At 44.8% G+C, this 20,036-nt stretch overlaps 1 protein-coding gene across 1 annotated transcript in view; it reads right to left on the bottom strand.

Moving 5' to 3' along the window:
* Window positions 1–20,036, bottom strand: part of ERICH6B (glutamate rich 6B) — a 70,173-nt gene that overhangs the window by 7,854 nt on the left and 42,283 nt on the right. The window contains exons 9-11 of the mRNA XM_042921183.1: window positions 19,355–19,491; window positions 17,013–17,074; window positions 11,495–11,661 (exon numbers count right to left, since the gene is read on the bottom strand). Coding sequence (XP_042777117.1) covers window positions 11,495–11,661; window positions 17,013–17,074; window positions 19,355–19,491 — 366 coding nt within the window. The remainder of the gene's footprint in view (window positions 1–11,494; window positions 11,662–17,012; window positions 17,075–19,354; window positions 19,492–20,036) is intronic.

The raw sequence follows: 20,036 nt of genomic DNA, 5'->3' as shown, positions 1-20,036 counted from the left end.
CTGTGTTTCTGACGCTTTGTACATTTCATCTACATTTCCCAGATGTTTGCAGCCGGAAGGCTTTTGGGGTCAAATGTCCCACCCCACTCTAATTGGAACTCAGATTGGTGGTTCTCCAATTAGCATTATTGTTTTTTACATGATTATTTATATATTTTTGAGAGACAGAGAGAGAGGGAGGGAGGGAGAGAATATGCAAGCATGGGCACGCTGAGGACGGGCAGAGAGAGGAGACACAGAATCCCAAGCAGGCTCCGCACTGTCAGCGCAGAGCCCGACGAGGGGCTCGAACTCGTGAACCATGAGATCATGACCTGAGCCGAAACCAAGAGTTGGATGCTCAACTGACAAAGCCACCCAGGCGCCCCACCAACTATTATCTTTAACGATGAAGGCCCGTTTGTTCAAGAAAGCTTACAGCAGAATGCCCACATCTAAGGCGATGAAAGAAAACGATACAGTTGCCTGAGGAGCTGGGGCGGAGGGCTCCTGAGGGCATCCGAGTGAAAACCAGTCTGTGAGGTGACAAAGATCTGCAAACCGACTCCAACCCCACACCCAGCACTGTGCTGAACACTTTACCTCCACAGCGCGAGGACTCTGCAAGGTAGGCACCGTCATGATCTCCCTTGAAGACGAGGCTAAATGACTCGTCCCGTGAGAGGAGAGCCAGAGTCCAGGAATCTGCCCCTTGCTTGCCTCCAACCAGTAAGCTCCCAGCCACTTCCCACATTTAGTCTGCAAATCACTGCTCTTTTCTTTTTTAACCTAAAACAGGTGCTTTGTAAAGACATCCGGGGTTGGTTTGTTCCTGATGGCCTGTAAGAAGCTTCTAGACATTGCTCATGGAAGAGGATATTTGTAGTTTAGGTCTTAGTTTCAAACGCCCCCTGAAAGCCAGACTTTCTTGAGAGGCTTTCTGCCTGTCAAATCCAATTGTCATGTAATGACATTTTCCTAGTGATGAAGACCCCACGGGCAAAGCAAAGTCTCTGACACAGAGGAGAAATTGTCACATTTTCTCTCACTGGGAATTATATAATAAGTGGCTTATCTAAAAGCCTAAATCTCATCACCATTTGCCTGGGGACAGGGTATGAGAGTGGGAGCTAAAAGTTAGGAGAGAAGGGACTACATCTCAGGCCCTCCCTTCAGTTCTACTAGAGAGGAAACTGCCTCACGGGCAGGGCCCTGTGCTATGAGACAACGGCTGTCTGTCCCTGAGCTCTCTCTCTGTGGCTGTCTGTCCCTGAGCTCTCCCTGTAACCATCTGTCTCTGAGCTGTCTCCCTGCAGCTGTCCGTCCCTGAGCTGTCCCTCTATGGCATCTGTCCCTGAGCTATCTCCCTGGTCCATCCTTGAGCTATCCCTGTGGCCATCTCTCCCTGAGCTGTCTCCCTGTGGCCGTCCATCCCTGAGCTGTCCCTGTGGCCGTCTGTCCCTGAGCGCTCCCTGCCTGCTGTGGAGCTGCTGGCTCCTGGGCTGGCCGGGCTGGCCCCTGCCTGAACACGAGCACACACTTCCAAACAGTGCTACCTGACTCAGCAAGCTACCTGGAATTTATTGCTCATTTGAAAAAAACAAAAAACAGCCAAATGTTCCACTCCTCATGGGCCTTTTGGGCAGCCCCATGTCGTGGGGTGGATTAGGAAGGGACCCCTGCTTAGATCACTTAGTGGGAAACTTCCCCTTGGCTGCAAGGATATTTAGACAGACGCTGCAGGAGTAAAACTCTGAGGCAGGACAGGACAGGGATTGTGGGAAACATGGGGTTCGCCAGCCCAGCTGGAGTAAGAAGCCAAGGAAGGTTTCACTGATATATTGGAAGTGAGGAAGCTGGAACCTTCTGAGGGCTTCCAACATCCTTACCATTCACTGCTTGGTACAACCTGGAGAGCCGCCCGGCTTTCCTTCGATTTCTCCGTCCACAGGAGTTCTGGCTGCTCCACTGACTTCCTTGTTCACACAGGCCCAAGAGATGAAGCGAGACTGAACTTTCCATTCCTTCCGTGGAGGCTGAAAGAGTCATACCTTGGTTGACAGTATCGGTTTCCAGTTCTCTCCTACTTTTGCCACAAGGTGAAGCAACCCTCGTCATTTTAAGATGTTCGGCTTCTTATCCTCTTAGTGCAAACTGCTTTCATTTTCCTTTGGACACACGGCAGAAATGCGTTTCCCAGTTCTCTGGCATCTAGGTGGGGTCATGTGACTTGTTTGGTGAGTAGAATGTAAGCCTAGACCTTGACTTCACTCCTGTCCACGCAACAGGATACAAAGGACTCCACGATGGCGGAGACCCACCAGAAAGGAGCCCAGAGCCCCCAGAGCCAGCCTTGGAGGCTCAAAATCTCGAGTCTTACTCTGACTCACCAGGCTCTACCTGAACAGGGCATCTGAGCCCATTTCCCATCCTCCTCACTTGCTCACAGCTGTCCTTGAGGAAAGGCCTCAGGGCCTTTGCAACTCTTTGCTCCGCCCCTCATTTCATGCATGCCTAGACTCAAAGGGCACTTCCCCAGCTGCCTTATACTTATCAGAACAACTCTCCGCTCCGGCCAACAACCCATGAGCCCCTGAGGCTACTTCATCCGTGGTTCCTAACAATACCTGACATAGCACTGACCAGGATTGTTGTGCATTGGCTGTCTCCTCAACTGGAACAGAAGTTCCGTGGGCACAGGACCTTTGTTTTGTTCACCCTTCTATCTCCAGCACCTAGAAGAGGACCTGGGCATAGTAGATTCTCACTTTATATGTTCAGAAGGCATACAGTCTATCACATCTTCCTAATGCCCCCTTCAGCGCCTCTTTTTTTGAGCTTCAGACCTGATCGCTAGCTCACTCTGAGGGACTCCACTATTTTGAGATGTTTTCACTTGTGTGCGGTATCCATATACTATGATACACATTTTTAGAACTGTACTGTGTAGGTGTTTTTTTTTTTTTTAAATAGGCTTTATTTTTTAGAGCAGGGCACAGCAAAGCTGAGCAGAAAGTACAGAGATTCCCATATGTCTTTTGTCCCTAACACATGCTCAGCCTCCCCCACTACCTACACCCGGCACGCACTGTCCGTTATCGTCAATAAACCTGCATCGGCACATCACTACCGCCCAGAGTCCATAGGTACGTTAGGGTCCACTCTTGCTGTTGTACATTCTTTGGGTTTGGAAAAGGTATCACGGCGTGTATCCATCACACTGTGCCGTTTGTTTTTTTTTTTTTCAACGTTTTTTTATTTATTTTTGGGACAGAGAGAGACAGAGCATGAACGGGGGAGGGGCAGAGAGAGAGGGAGACACACAGAATTGGAAACAGGCTCCAGGCTCCGAGCCATCAGCCCAGAGCCTGACGCGGGGCTCGAACTCACAGACCGCGAGATCGTGACCTGGCTGAAGTCGGACGCTTAACCGACTGCGCCACCCAGGCGCCCCACACTGTGCCGTTTTTACTGCCCTAAAAATCCTCTGTGCTCCATTGATTCATCCCCCCTTTTAAACTTCTGGCAACTACCGATCTTTATACTGTTTCTCTAGTTTTGTCTTTTCTAAAATGACATATAGTTAGAATACTCCATATCTTTTCAGGTAAGTCTCCTTGACCTAGTAACATGAATTTCAATTTCCTCCACGTCTTTTTATGGCTTGGTAGCTCATCTCTTTTTAGCACCGAGTAAATATTCCATTGTACGGATGTACCACAGTTTACTTACCCAGTCCTCATGGGATGGCTTTTTGTTTGTGCTTTTTGTGTTTGTTTGGCAGAGTAATGATTTTATTTTAGAACATCTTTGCAGAAAACATGGTCTGATGAGGTATAATCTTATCTTTCGTTTTCTTTTCAAATTTTCATTTAAATCCAGTTAGTGAACATACAGTGCAATATTGGTTTCAGGACTAGAATTCAGTGATTCATCACTTACATACAACACCCAGGGCTCATCATAACAAGTGCCCTCCATAATACCCATCACCCATATAGCCCATCCCCCACCCCCCTCCCTCCATCAACCTTCAGTTTGTTCTCCATCTTTAAGAGTCTCTTATGGTTTGTTTCCCTCTCACTCTCTTTTTTAAATCTGCCTCTCATATGTTCGTCTTTTTCTTAAATTCCACATATGAGTGAAATCAGATGGTGTCTGTCATTCTCCAGCTGACTTATTTTGCTCAGCATAATACACTGTAGCTCCGTTTACGTCATTGCAAATGACGAGATTTCATTCTTTTTGATGACTGAGTAATATTCCATCGTAGATGTATACTACATCTCTATCCATTCATCAGCCGATGGACATTTGGGCTCTTTCCACAGTTTGGCTATTGTCGATAGTGCTGCTATAAACATCGGGGTGCGTGTATACCTTCGAATCAGTATTTTTATATCCTTTGAGTAAATACCTAGTAGTGCAATTGCTGGGTCGTAGGGTAGTTCTATTTTTAGCTTTTTGAGGAATCTCCATACTGTTTTCCAGAGTGGACGCACCAGTTTGCAATCCCAGCAACAGTGTCAGCGGGTTCCTCTTTCTCCACAACCTTGCCAACATCTGTTGTTTTCTGTGTTGTTAATTTTAGTCATTCTGACAGGTGAGAGGTGGTATCTCATGGTTTTGATTTGTATTTCCCTGATGATGAGTGATGTTGAGCATCTTTTCACATGCCTGTTACTCATCTGTATGTCTTCTTTGGAAAAGTGTCTACTTATGTCTTCTGCCCATTTTTTCACTGGATTATTTGGTTTTTTTGGGTGTTGAGTATGAAAACTCATACTCAACAATTTATGGATTTTGGATACTAACCCTTTGTCAGATATGTCATCTGAAAATATCTTCTCTCATTCTGTAGACTGTCTTTTAGTTCTGTTGGTTGTTTCCATCACTATGCTGAAGCTTTTTAACTTGATGAAGTCCCAATAGTTGATTTTTGCTTTTGTTTTCCTTGCCTCCAGTGATGTGTTGAGTAAGAAGTGGCCATGGCCGATGTCAGAGGTTGCTGTCTGTGTTCTCCTCTAGGATTTTGATGGTTTCCTATCTCACATTTAGGTCTTTCCATTTTGAATTTATTTTTGTGTATAGTGTAAGAAAGCGGTCCAGTTTCATTCTTCTCCACGTAGCTGTTCAGTTTTTCCAGCATTATTTGTTGAAAGACTGTCTTTTTTCCATTGGATATTCTTTCCTGCTTTGTTGAAGATTAGTTGACCATATGGTTGTGGGCCCACTTCTAGGTCTTCTGTTCCACTGATCTATGTATCTGTTTTTGTGCCAGTACCATACTGTCTTGATGACTACAGCCTTGTAATACAGCTTGAAGTCCAGAATTGTGATGCCTCCAGCTTTGCTTCTTTTTTTCAGGATTGCTTTGGCTATTCGGGGTCTTTTGTGGTTCCATTACACATTTTTAGGATTGTTTGTTCCAGCTCTGTAAAAAATGCTGGTGGTATTTTGACAGAGATTGCATTAAATGTGTAGATGGCTTTGAGTAGTATAGACATTTTAATAATGTTTGTTCTTCCAATCATGAGCATGGAATGTTTTCCCACTGCTTTGTGTCCTCTTCAAGTTCTTTAATAAGTGTTCTATTGTTTTAGGTATCTTATGGGTTTTGGTGTAATTCTAAATGGGATCAATTCCTTGATTTCTTTATCTGCTGCTTCATTATTGGTGTACAGAAATGCAACAGATTTCTGTACGTTGATTTTATATCTTATGACTTTGCTGAATTCGTGTATATTTGCAATTTTTTGGTGGAGTCTTTTGGGTTTTCTATATAGAGTATCATGTCATCTGCAGATAGTGAAAGCTTGACTTCTTCCTTGCCTATATAGATGCCTTTTACTTATTTTTGTTGTCTGATTGCTGAGGCTAAGGCTTCCAGGACAATGTTAAATAGTAATGGTGACAGCGGACGTCCCTGTCTTGTTCCTGACCGTAGAGGAAAAGCTCTGTTTTTCCTCATTGAGGATGATATTAACTGCAGGTCCTTTCTATATGACCTTTATGCTGATGTTGAGGTATGTTCCATCTATACCTACTTTTTATCAAGAATGGATGCTATATTCTGTCAAATGCTTTTTCTGCATTTATTGAAAGGACCATATGATTCTTATCCTTTCTTTTATTAATGGGGTGCATCACATTGGTTGATTTGCAAATACTGAACCACCCTGCAGCCCAGGAATAAATCCCACTTGATTGTGGTGAATAATTCTTTTAAGGTACCTTTTAAGGTACTGTTGAATTCGATTTGTTAGTATGTTGTGGAGAATTTTTGCATCCATATTCATCAGGGATATTGGTCTGCAATTCCTTCTAGTGGGCCCTTTGTATGGCTTTGGAATCAAGGTAATGCTGGCTCCATAGAAGGAGTTTGGAAGTTTTCCTTCCATTTCTATTTTTTGGAACAATTTGAGAGGAATAGGTAATAACTCTTCTTTAAATATCTGGTAGAATTCCCCTGGGAAGCCATTTGGCCCTGGACTTTGGTTTGTTGGAAATTTTTGATTATTGATTCAATTTCTTTGCTGGTTATGGGTCTGCTCAAGTTTTCTATTTCTTCCTGTTTCATTTTTGGTGGTTAGTATGTTAATAGAAATTTGTCCATTTCTTCCAGATTGCCCAGTTTGTTGGCATATAATTTTTCATATATTCTCTTATTGTTTGTACTTTTGTGGTGTTGATTGTGATCCTCCTCTTTCACTTGTGATTTTACCTATTTGGGTCCTTTCTCTTTTCTTTTTGAGAAGTCTGGTTTATCAATTTTATTAATTCTTTCAGAGAACCAGCTCTTAGTTTCATTGATCAGTTCTACTGTTTTTTGTTTGTTTGTTTGTTTCTATATTGTTTATTTCTGCTCTAATCTTTATTATTTTCCTTCTTCTGCCGGCTTTAGGCTTTATTTATTCTTCCTTTTCTAGATCATTTAGATGTAAGGTTAGATGGTGTATTTGAGACTTCTCTTGCTTCTTGATGTAGGCCTGTATTGCAATATACTTTCCTGTTAGGACTGCCTTTGCTGCATCCCAAAGGTTTTGAATGTTGGTTTTCATTTTCATTTGCTTACATGTACTTTTTAGATTTCTTCTTTAATTTACTGGTTAACTTATTCCCTCTTTAGTAGTAGGATGTTCTTTAACCTCCATGTGTTTGTGGTCTTCCTAAATTTTTTCTTGTGGTTGACTTCAAGTTTCATAGTGTTGTGGTCTAAAAATATGCCTGGTATGATTGCAATCTTTTTGTACATGTTGAGAGCTGATTTGTGACCCGGCAAATGATCTATTCTGGAGAAAGTTCCATGTGCACTTGAGAAGAATGTGTATTCTTCTGCTTCAGGATGAAATGTTCTGAATATATCTGTTAAGTCCATCCACTCCAGTGTATCATGCAAAGCCATTGTTTCCTTGTTAATTTTCTGCTTACATGATCTGTCCATTGTTGTAACTGGGGTGTTAAGGGTCCCTTACTGTTAATATATTATTATCAATGAGTTTCTTTATGTTTGTCGTTAATTGATTTATATATTTGGATGCTCCTAAATTGGCTGTATAAGTATTTACAATTGTTAGATCTTCTTGATGGATAGGCCCCCTAATTATGATATAATACCCGTCTTCATGTCTTATTACAGTCTTTATTTTAAAATCTAGTTTGTCTGATATAAGTATGGCTACTCCAGCTTTCTTTTGACGTCCATTAGCATGATAGATGGTTCTCCATCCACTCACTTTCAATCTGCAAGTGTCTTTAGGTCTAAAATGAGTCTCTTATAGGCAGCATATAGATTTTAAAAAAATCCATTCTGATACTCTTTGTCTTTTGATTGGAGCATTTAGTACATTTACATTCAGAGTGATTATTGAAAGATATGAGTTTAGTGCCATTGTGTTACCTGTAAAGTTAGTATCTCTGGTGATGTTCTCTGTTCCTTTGTAGTCTTTGTTGCTTTGGTCTTTTTCCCCCCACTTAGAGAGTCCCCTTTAATATTTCTTGCAGGGCTGGTTTAGTGGGCACAAACTCCTTTAGTTTTTGTTTGTCTGGGAAACTCTCTCTCTCTCTCCAGCTTTGCTGGATAATGTATTCTTGGCTACATATTTTTCCCATTCAGCTTGTTGCCATTCCCTTCTGGCCTGCCAAGTTTCTGTGGACAGATCTGCTGTGAATCTGATTTGTCTTCACTTTTAGGCTAAGAATTTTTCTCTTGCTGCTTTCAGGATTCTTTCCCTGTCTGTGTAATTTGTGAATTTGACTATGATATGTCTAGGTGATAGCTGGTTTTTGTTGAATTTTTTTTTTAATGTTTATTTATTTTTGAGAGAGACAGAGACAGAATGTGAGTGGGTTAGGGGCAGAGAGAGAGGGAGGCACAGAATCCAAAGCAGGCTCCAGGTTCCGTGCTGTCAGCACAGAGCCTGATGCGGGGCTCGAACTCACGAACTGTGAAATCATGACCTGAGCCGAAGTCAGTCGCTCAACCGACTGAGCCACACAGGCGCCCCTAGTTTTTGTTGAATTTAATGGGAGTTCTCTATGTTTCTTGGATTTTGATGTCTGTGTTCTTCCCAGATTACAGAAGTTTTCAGCTATAATTTACTCATATAAACCCAGATTATAGAAGTTTTCAGCTGTAATTTGCTCATATAAACCTTCTGCCTCCTTTTCTCTTTCTTCATCTTCTGAGACTCCTATGATACAAATGTTATTACATTTTAAGAAGTTGTCAAGTTCCCTAAGTCTACCTTCATGATCCAATACCTCTGTTTCCCTCTTCTTTTCAGCTTCATTATATTCTATAATTTTATCTTCTGTTTCACTGATTAATTCCTCTGCTTTGTTGATCCTCACTGTTATGGCATCTATTCAGGTTTGTACCTTGGGTATAGCATTTTTAATTTTGGCCTGGCTAGATAGATTTTAGTTCTTTTATCTCTGCAGTAAGGGATTCTCTAGTGTCTTCTGTGCTTTTTTTTTTTTTTCAAGCCCAGCTAGTATCCTTATAATTGTTGTTTTAAATTCTAATTCAGACATCTTACTTATATCTGTATCGATTAAACCCCTGGCTGGTTTCTACTTCCTGTTTTTTCTTCTGGGGTGAATTCCTCCGTCTTGTAATTTTGTCCAGAAAAAAAAATCTAGATCCTAGCTGTGTTTTGGTCTGCTTGTTAAAAGAAGCTAGATCCAAGATATATATATAGTAAAAAATTAAATAATTAAACATTGAAAAATTAAAAAATAAAAAGGAAGCTAGATCCTATTTCCCCTAGAGCTGAAGCTTTGTGGCACTCTATGGTCAGTGGACTTGGTGCAGGTGAGTGGTTTGTGCTGGTCTTCTGGGGGAGGAGCCTGTTGCACTGATTCTCAGGTGGCCTTGCCCTAGTGAAGATGCACCTGCAGGGCACAGGGGGTGGGGCTTTGTGTAGTGGCTCTGGGCTCCTTTTGGCAATACTGTTTAGCTCACTGCGGTTAGTCACTGCAGGTGGGCAAGGAATGAGGTTTTTTTTTTTAATTTTAATTTTTTAATTTTATTTTTTCTTCTCTTGTGGTTCTATTTTATTTTTTTTAATATGGAATTTATTGTCAAATTGGTTTCCATACAACACCCAGTGCTCATCCCAACAGGTGCCCTCCTCAATACCCATCCCCCACCCTCCCCTCCCTCCCACCCTCCCCTCCCTCCCACCCCCCCCCCACCCCCCATCAACCCTCAGTTTGTTCTCAGTTTTTAACAGTCTCTTATGCTTTGGCTCTCTCCCACTCTAACCTCTTTTTTTTTTTTTTTTTCCTTCCCCTCCCCCATGGGTTTCTGTTAAGTTTCTCAGGATCCACATAAGAGTGAAACCATATGGTATCTGTCTTTCTCTGTATGGCTTATTTCACTTAGCATCACACTCTCCAGTTCCATCCATGTTGCTACAAAGGGCCATATTTCATTCTTTCTCATTGCCATATAGTACTCCATCGTGTATATAAACCACAATTTCTTTATCCATTCATCAGTTGATGGACATTTAGGCTCTTTCCATCATTTGGCTATTGTTGAAAGGGCTGCTATAAACATTGGGGTACAAGTGCCCCTATGCATCAGTACTCCTGGATCCCTTGGGTCAATTCCTAGCAGTGCTATTGCTGGGTCAGAGAGTAGGTCTATTTTTGATTTTTTGAGGAACCTCCACACTGTTTTCCAGAGTGGCTGCACCAGTTTGCATCGCCCCCCCTCATCTCTGGATCAGGGAGCTTGTGCTTGCCACTCCTCAGGAAGCCCTCACAGATAAGCAAACAATCACCCCTTCTGTGTCCCTGGCTTCTGTCAGATCCCCACCTGCACCCTGTGTGTGTTTGAGCTGTCCACCTGTCAGGTGGCACAGCTTTCCTGGGTTTTCTCTCAGGCATGGCTGTGTTTCAGAACTAACTTTCGGATACCCCCGTGGGGCGGCCCAGTACTGATCCTCTGGGGGAGAGTCTCCGTGCCCTGTGGCCGGTGCTGGCTTGTCGCAGAAAGTGGTTGCGTGACTGTGCGGTGGCTCGGAGTTTATGGTAAATCGCAGCAGAAAGCTGGCGCCAAGGCCGCTGCCCTCGGCGGGCATCTTTGTTCCCGTGCTGGTGAATGCGGCAGCTCAGTGGTGCCCACCGGGTCTTTTGCCCGCGGAAAGGCCAGATCCCCCCTACCAAACGCCCTCCCGGCACGGGAACCACCTCTCCCAGGGCAGCCCAGGGGATCCTCGGACTGAGCTGCCCACTCTTGCTGCAGCACCACCAGGGGCCACCCTGGCGATCCCCCTGACCTCTGAAACTTCAGACTCGGACCCTGTGATCTGCTGTGTATAAAAACTGGCGGTGTTTAAACCCTCTCCCTTTTCCCAGCCAACAGTTTCCGGGAACAGTTTTCCCCGTGAAGTCCCGGTGCATGTTTTCACTCTTCTCTCTCTCTCTCTCTCTCTTTGCTCACCTCCGCAGCACCTGCGGCTCTTTTCTCCCCCAGATCAACTCTTTGTGGTTTCTACCTTCCACAAGGTGGCCGTTTTTTGTTTTTTGGTTTTTTCTTTCTGCCTGTAGGCATGCAGCTTTGTTTGCTTGGTCCTCAGATCGATTTCTTGGGAGTTCAGAAAGATTTGATGTTTCTCTAGCTGTGTTTGAGGTAGGAGGCAAGCTTAGGGTGACCCTACCCATCTATCCTCTTAACCGGCCATTCTCCCGGATGGATTTTTGTGTACATTTTACATTTTTTAGGGGATGGACCTTTATATTATACACTTCCATTTTCCTCCTCCCAATCTTACCCAAATGCCTAAGACGGGGCCCGAAGGGAGAAGAGTCTAAGTGAACCCTAGTAAAAGCCCCGGTTAATCTGCCCATAACCCCCACACTCAGGTGTGCCTCTGTATTTGTATTCACACTGTATATTAGTTCTGACAACTCCCTGATGTTATGTGTGTGTCTCATCCCCCCCCCCCCCCCCGCCACAAAAACCCTGCACAAAGTAACACCACCAATGCACTGCCATACTTACCTCAGTCTTGCTGTGTGCCCATCCCGTATCTACTTCCAATTTCTTCTTACGATAAACCACACGACGAGTTTTTTTGGCTTCTGGCACAGGCTCCTCACCTTGTGGTGGTTGTTTCCATAAGTGAAATGTGAAAGTCGACGTCTCCGCAGTTTTGGTCGTGAGGAAGTCTGGTAGAAAAGAGAAAGGAAGCCTGGATCTGTCTTTCTCAGAGAGGTTGAGGGTTTGAGACATCGGCCATATTCCCCCAAGTGGCGAAGGCTGCCAGATGGTGGAAAGGGCAGGTCTCTGGAGAGTAGTGTAAGGGTTGAAGTTGCAGCTTTCTCAGTTTTGGCATCCGTCCACTCAAAATGCATTTATCGAGGGCCTACAGTGCGCCGGTCCGAGGCTAGATGCCAGATGCCGTGGTGAGGACCACCCAGTCCAGACTTTGGGGGGGGGGGGTTGTGAAGGTGACATACCAGCCACACGCTGCCAACAAGCGTGGCTGCTACTTCTGGTAATTTACAAAATAGGCAAAAGTGGGGAGCCATTTACAAAAAAAAGGAAACGCTTCAAACCTCGTTATGTCAACTTAAAACATAAATGTGTGTTAGCGTGCCACGTTACTCTTTTTTAAAGTTTATTTATTGGGGCGCCTGGGTGGCTCAGTCGGTTAAGCGGCCGACTTCAGCTCAGGTCACGATCTCGCGGTCCGTGAGTTCCAGCCCCGCGTCGGGCTCTGGGCTGACGGCTCAGAGCCTGGAGCCTGCTTCCGATTCTGTGTCTCCCTCTCTCTCTGCCCCTCCCCCGTTCATGCTCTGTCTCAAAAATAAATAAAACGTTAAAAAAATTTTTTTAAAGTTTATTTATTTATTTTGAGAGAGAAAGAGAGAGTGTGGGCACATCTGTGTGGGGGAGGGGCAGCAAGACAGGGAGAGAGAGGATCTCAAGCAGGCTTGGGATGTGGAGCTGGATCTCAGGAAACGTGACATTGTGACCTGAGACAAAATCGAGAGCTGGACACTTACCTGACTGAGTCACCCAGGTGTCCCAGTATGCCATGACAAAATGCAGGGCAAGACCTCTCCTTTGTGTGTGCTTCTGATGCTGGACTCTGTGATCTTTTTTGCTCAAAGCACATTAATAATTTATTATCTATAATTCTCAGTTTTGGTAGTTTGTAAGCAGTCTGCAGAATCACAGACTTAAAAAATTCTGTATATTCCCCAATCTTTAATGGATGTTCTGTCCACATATAAATTTAAAGTAGTTTATTTTTTTAATGTTTTATTTATTTTTAAGAGAGAGAGAGAGAGAAAGAGCGAGCAGGGGAGGAGCAGGGAGAGAGGGAGATGGAATCCTCCCTGAAGCAGGCTCCAGGCTCTGAGCCATCAGCACAGAGCCCTACGCGGGGCTCGAACTCACAAACTGTGAGATCATGATCTGAGCCGAAGTTGAACGCTCGACCAACTGAGCCACTTAGGTGTCCTTAAAGTAGTGTTTTTTCTTTTTTTAATTTTTTTTTAACGTTTATTTATTTTTGAGACTGAGAGAGACAGAGCATGAATGGGGGAAGGTCAGAGAGAGAGGGAGACACAGAATCTGAAACAGGCTCCAGGCTCTGAGCTGTCAGCACAGAGCCTGACGCGGGGCTTGAATTCATGAAGCACGAGATCATGACCTTAGCCGAAGTCGGACGCTCACCAACTGAGCCACACAGGTGCCCCTAAAGTAGTTTTTTAAAAAGCTATTTTCTTGGGGTGCCTGGGTGGCTCATTTGGTTAAGCCTTTGACTTCAGCCCAGATCATGATCTCATGGTTCATGAGTTCGAGCCCCACGTTGGGCTCTGTGCTGACAGCTCAGAGCCTGGAGCCTCCTTCGGATTCTGTGTCTCCCTCTCTCTCTGCCCCTCCCCCACTTGTGCTCTGTCTCTCTCTCTCTCAAAAATAAATAAAATGTAAAAAAAAAATTAAAAAGCTATTTTCTTATTGAGTCTTTTGAAAGTATTCAACTTCGTTTTCACAGCAACAAATTTCTTTTTATCATCATTTCTGTCAATTTCTATAGGAGTTGAATTTTGGAACTAGATTAGTAGGGCAGCTGACTCTCGGCGGGTGTCAGACAAGCCATGGGAGCAGCAGGAGAATCTGGGACAGTGGCACGTCTGAGAAACTAAGGAGGCCACTGGCTAGAACTCGGAGAGGAGGCTTTTCTGCAGGAAAATGAGGAGACAGAGGTGGGAGGGCAGGGTCATTTGGAAACCTGTGTGAGAAGTTTGGAAGGGGGTCTCAGTCTCCCTGTGAGAAGCACCTTCCTTCTCCAGTGCCTGCTTACAAATGATAATGATTTGTCAGAGGGAAAAAGCTGAAGTGAGCCCAGCCACTGTTTGTGAGTGTCTCTTAGAAATTAATAGAAAACATTTCTAAAATGGTAATGACAAAAGAGGACATATATATGCTCATTTTTTCCCCTATCGGAATGCTAAAATCGTGGACGCTTTGTTTTGTGCTATACATCCGGCTGTGCCATCATTAGGGGGAGGCTTTAGGCTGCCTTTCTGAGCCTCTGTTCCTTTAAAATGGAATAATGATGCCTACAGAGACCTACTGAGTTACAGTAAAACCTTGGTTTGTGAGCATAATTCATTTCCGGAAACATGCTTGCAATCCAAAGCACTCGTGTATCAAAGGGAATTTCAAGAACCATTGGTTCAGTTGTGATCATGTGACATTCGGTACCACTTGTATCGCAAGACATTGTTCATTTATCAAGTTAAAATTTATCAGAAATGTTTGCTCGTCTTGCAGAACAAGTTACTCGCAATCCAAGGTTTTATTGTACTGTGAAATCATGTCTACACCGTGCCTGCCACCTAGTAGAGGGTCAATATATCTGTGGCCTTCACTCGGGGAGCTTTGAATTTTGATGGCTCATGATTCAGTATCTTCCCACCTCTTTTCCCAGACTAGATGGTTCTGAACAGGAAAGCCCACTTAATTTGAGAGGCCCCATGCAAAATGAAAATGCAGAGGTCCTTGTTCTAATATTATTAAGAAGTTCAAGACGGTGAGAACAGGGCATTGAATCAAGTGCAGCACCTTTCAAAGTATTGGGTCCCGTGTGACTGATCAGAGGTCCCACATTCATGAAGCCAGCCTGGGCTTGGGAATCAGCGTGTGCAGACAGGGAGGTGTGTGTGTAGAATACAGAATGGTCTGCATCCTGGAAGTAAGCGAGTTTGTATCTTGGAAGAGGCTGGGAGATTTCTTTGGGACTGGCTACAACCAGAACATGGAGGGGATGCCTTTTATCTATTAGAAGGGTTGCTTTTTTTGTACAAAAAGTTCAAGGTGTTGCTTTTTTTTTGTATAAAGAATTCAAAGTGTTGCTTTTTTGTATAAAAAGTTCAATCCTTCTCGACTTCAATTGCCCAGAGGAGCAGGGAGTCGGCAGGGGTAGTCGTGAGGCACTATGGGCGTTCAACAGTATTAAAATCTTATTCTCCAGTTGGAAGTCCTATCCTGGATGTGTGGCAGTGGAGTATCCAGAGAGGCCTTAATCTCCCAAAAGGAGCAAAAAGAAGAAAAAAAGAGAAAAAAATCATACATGCCCACATCCATTAAAAACAACAACAAAAACAATTATTGAGTGCTTACTGTGTGCCTTACTGAAGTGGCACGTAAGAAAAGACACAGGCATCTACAGCCCAGAGGGAACAGAAATATGAGCAGTAGACAAGTATAGTATCATAAGTGGAATAGATAGATGTTTGTTGTGTTTTTGGCTGCTGAGCTTCTGAACCCCGCTCCTTGTTTTGGGGGCACCCCATTGTGTGAGTCTTGGTGGGAGGCAGGGCCTCCCCACTATGGAAGCCGAAGGTAGCAATTCCTTCTTGTCTCCTAGCTCCAGTGAGTGCACGAGACCTAGGCTTAGAGGGCCCCCTCTTTTTCTTCCCCAGAAACACTAGCCTTTCGTTGGGGATGAGTCCCAGGTCTGGCCTGAGAGGTGTCGGGCAGCATGCGGCTCGTGCCCGCACGACGACCGGGTGATCTCAGGTAAGTCCCTTAGCCTCCCTGAGCCTTAGCTTCTTTATCCTGCTTCACGTGGTTAGGAAGGCTCATTCGAATCAGACTACGTGAAAATAACCCGGTCCACAGAAGTTATTCCCTAAGAGTTCGATCAGGGGCATAAACTGGTATTGGGGGCCTGGGACATGGTCTTGGGAGGGAATCTGAGGACGTGTCCTGGCTCAGGGAGAAAAAGTACCAGGACTGGTGAGCTATGTCTGCCATGGGTATTGTTGACATTTCTGTGTTAGTTGGATCTAGGAATCTTAAAGATTTCCATGTGGTGGCTTTGAGTCTCTGAATGAAATAGTCTCATGGCTTAGGCTCTTGGCCCAAGTTTTCCATTATTAGATTTTTTTTTAAAGAATTTGTTTGAGGGGTGCCTGGGTGGATCAGTCAGTTAAGCGGCCGACTTCGGCTCAGGTCATGATGTCACGGTCTGTGAGTTCGAGCCCCGCGTCGGGCTCTGGGCTGACAGCTCAGGGCCTGGAGCCTGTTTCAGATTCTGTGTCTCCCTCTCTCTCTCTCTGTCCCTCCCCCGTTCATGCTCTGTCTCTCTCTGTCTCAAAAATAAATAAACGTTAAAAAAAAATTAAAAAAAAAAAAAGAATTTGTTTGAGAGAAAGAGAGCAGGGGAAGGGCAGAGAGAGAGAGAGAGGGAGGGAGAGAGAGAGGGAGAGAGAGAATCTTAAGCAGGATCCATGCTCAACATGAAGCCTGAAGTGGGTCTCAATCTCATGATCCCCAGATCATGACCTGAACCAGAATCAATAGTCAGATGCCTAACCAACAGAGCCACCCAGATGCCCCCTCCGTGATTAAACTTAAAAACACTGGCAACCACCATGATGGGGAAATCTTAACAGCTGGACCTCAGATGCCTTCAGTATCTGGTAGAGGTATATGGTAATGATCTAAGTAGCCCCTCAAATCTAGTTTAGATCCCTTCTTTTTTTTTAATTTTTTTTTTTCAACGTTTTTTATTTATTTATTTTTGGGACAGAGAGAGACAGAGCATGAACGGGGGAGGGGCAGAGAGAGAGGGAGACACAGAATCGGAAACAGGCTCCAGGCTCCGAGCCATCAGCCCAGAGCCTGACGCGGGGCTCGAACTCACTGACCGCGAGATCGTGACCTGGCTGAAGTCGGACGCTTAACCGACTGCGCCACCCAGGCGCTAGTTTAGATCCCTTCTTATGGGGCTCTATGGACTTCTCTTCCTACCACAGCACTTAACCATTCCATACATGAATCCCCTGCTTTCTTACCTATCTTTACCCACAGTCCCCCAAAAAGGATAAGGGGGTCCCAGACTGTGTCCATCTTGCTTGGTATTTTATCCCTGGAAGCGAGGACCTTGCTAGTCCAGTAGGTGCTGTGGTTAGGCAGTGAGCATTTCTGCCTCCTTTAGGGTTCGTGGCAGAAGGTAAGAGGCCATCACAGGATGGAAAAATGGGAGAGTAGTCCTTACTTTCACGTTTCTTCATAATCCAGAGGATTGTTTGCTTGAATTTTCCAAAATTTTTCTTCAACCTAAAGAGAATGTGAATTATCTCAAATTCATGTTTACATGTCATGCTACACAGTGTAGACAGTGCTAGAACCTGCCGAGTGTTTCTATTGTTGAAGAATTGGGCTCGTGCCTCTGCTTTCGGGGGCTGTTTTTCTTCCACTCAGTACTCAGGAACAAAGGGACAGTACATGGTGTTGACCCAGTGCTTCCCTCCTAGACTTTAGGCTGACACCCAAATCCTTCTAAACGAATTCAACAAGGGGCATCTTGGGAGCTAGGACAGGACTGGGAGGTCCAAATGTGAAACCGGCTCTAGGAGTTAAGCTCGTGCAGCTTGATTTTTCTCTATGGCTGGTGCATATCCCAGTGAAGGTTACATTTGGAAATAGCTGGGAAAAACGGCACCATCTGGGAGCTGGACAGAGTCACTTGAAACCCCTTTGCATTTAGTGGGAAAACTTCAAATACTCTCACTCAAAATGACTCATCATGAAAGCCACACTGAGGGATGGTTCTTCAAAATAATCAAGCCCTTACCCCCTCTCCTGTCAACATACAAAGCAAGTCGTCTTGGCATTTCACTGGCTTGGGCTGTTTCTGTTCCAAATAAGGGTGGTCTCCAGGGGCAGCTGCGTTTCTTGGTTCTCAGATCAGAGCCCCTTTGAAAGGGAATGTGCTGAAAGGAGTGAGCTTCCCAGGCTTAATTGGATCTGAGAAGAAGCCCTTTGACCTGACCGATTTTAAGTGCTCAGTTCAGATTCCTTGAGGAGAGTGGAATAATTTAACCTCAAGTAACCCCAGGAAGCAAATACCTTTGGCTGGAAAGGGCTGTGCTATTTTGGCGGGCAGAGAGCAGGTTTACCGTTTGTACTTTAGAAGCAGTGGCGGGACTTGAGAATGAGCTCTTCATGGCCCATTTGCATTGAATGTTATTTGTTGTATCTGCAAGCACTTTGAATGGAATCCGAAGCAGTTACCTAGCCTGCCATCATCTGTGAAAGGATAAGGACCAAACCGGGGGTGGGGTGAAGCCTGACTTGCAGGTCGAGAGCAGGATGCCAAACGTACGCAAGGGTTAAATTCCAGTGAGGGGATCCAGCCACAGGCACCCAAGGCCCTTTTGAAAAGCTTCCTCCCTTGGCTCTTTGCCCACCTTTGCCTATTCTTGCCAGCCGGCTCCTCAACGGCAGAGACTCTGAGATCCCCGCTATTCTATAGATTGACTATATATTCTATAGATTGATCTACGCCTAGTAGATCAGCACATAGTAGGTGCTCAGGAAATATTTGTTGAGTGCAATCAGATTAGAATGAACCTTGGTTATAGGCCCAAGTGGGATGGAATAGGTGGGGAAATGTCACATATGGGGCCCGGTAACTCACGGCGAAGTTACTTTGCATTTGTTTTTGTAGCTGTGTAAGGATCTGAAAGCTTGGATATTCTTTGTGTTGCGCTCTGTGCATTTTGCTTTCTCCTTTCCTAGAGAAGCCTCAGGGGTGTCTGGCCCCAGGACTCTACTGAGCCCAAAGCAGAAGTTGCTGGCAGTCAGCCTCTCTTCTTGGTTTTGGAGAAAGCTTCAATTCATCAAGGAGGTTATGCAGGGCAAGCTTGTTCCTTGGTGTCACTGCCAGCGTCTGCAGAAGACTTGCAGGAGGCTGGAACATGCACCTTGCTTGCTACGATTTCTGATAGTTGGATAAATGAAAATCCAGGTTCCTCTGCAGCACATTCCGGATGTACAAATGGGAGTTTGGGGACATTTTGTGACCTGGGACCGTGGCAACTAGAAAGATTTGGTGCCAGCAACGGTCTGCAATAGCCTTATCATTCCCCACTCCAAATGGGGATTCTGGCCATCGCTCCCGGGCAGTGCAGATCATGGCTTTTCCCACTCCAGGGAGCATGGAAAAGCATTAGCTAGCCTATCGTGAAGCCCCTGTTGCCCCTTTTATTAAAAGAAAGGCCAGGGCTCTGACCCTTGCTCCCCGGACTTCTGTATAAGTTCATGGTACCTCCAAGACTTGTCCTGCCCTGGGTCTCCAACCTCTGTCACTGCCAGCCTTTGATCCTATCCTGTACCTCCCGTGCTCGTAGATTTCCTTGCTCTTGGTGGCAACCACATCATTCTGTCTACCTGCCCCTGACCTTCTCTTGCTTCTGTGCTCGCTCTTTGGCTCAGGGGACCTGCCTGGCCCTGGCCTTGGTCTTTTCTCTGGTGGCCCAGTTTATGCTTTCCGGGCTGCCACCGCAGGCCTACCTGAACCCGCTGACCAATAGCTTGATCTCTCCAGCCACTTACAGAATTCCCAGTTTCCTCCTGGTTTCACTCTCCAGAACCCCAGTCAGGGGGATGTCAATATCCTCTTCCAGTTCTTGGCGAGCAGCCATTTCTTTGAGCACGGTCCTAAACACTACCTGATAGGAGCTGTTGAGAACCTACAAAAGGAACATAGAATGAAATACCCAGAAAAGGAGGATTAATGGCTTACTATAATTAAGTACTTTTCGGACTCCCCGAAGTGCCTGGTGAGATTTCAACATGCTAGTAGGAAAACACAAACCCTGGGAACAGTAGGGTGGCCAGTAAGATTTGTTTTAAAGACTATTTCCATTATTCTCATACTCCTCAATCCCCCATTTGCTCTCTCTCTCTCTCTCTCTACATATATATATACACACACATATATAAAATATATATAATATGTAATATTATTATTAATTTTTTAACAGAAGCATGGCAATAAATCTTTTCAGAGCATAAAAGACTCCATTTCCCAAATGTGGAGACGGTTATAGAGCCTAAAAATGCTTCCATGATTTAAGAGCATACCAGGCTTTCTGAGTTGCAGGAAAGGCCAAGCTCCTAGTGGTTGCCTCACTGTGAAGGATGGCAGTCTTCAGGAAAGCGGGGTAGCACCTAACGCCTAACACGTTATAGTAGCGGCCAATTCTGCCTTTAGAGATTCTTCCAAAGTAATGAT

This window comes from Panthera leo, chromosome A1 (assembly GCF_018350215.1).
Source record: "Panthera leo isolate Ple1 chromosome A1, P.leo_Ple1_pat1.1, whole genome shotgun sequence".
Taxonomy (NCBI): Eukaryota; Metazoa; Chordata; class Mammalia; order Carnivora; family Felidae; genus Panthera; species Panthera leo.
This window is presented reverse-complemented; position numbering and strand designations above follow the sequence as displayed.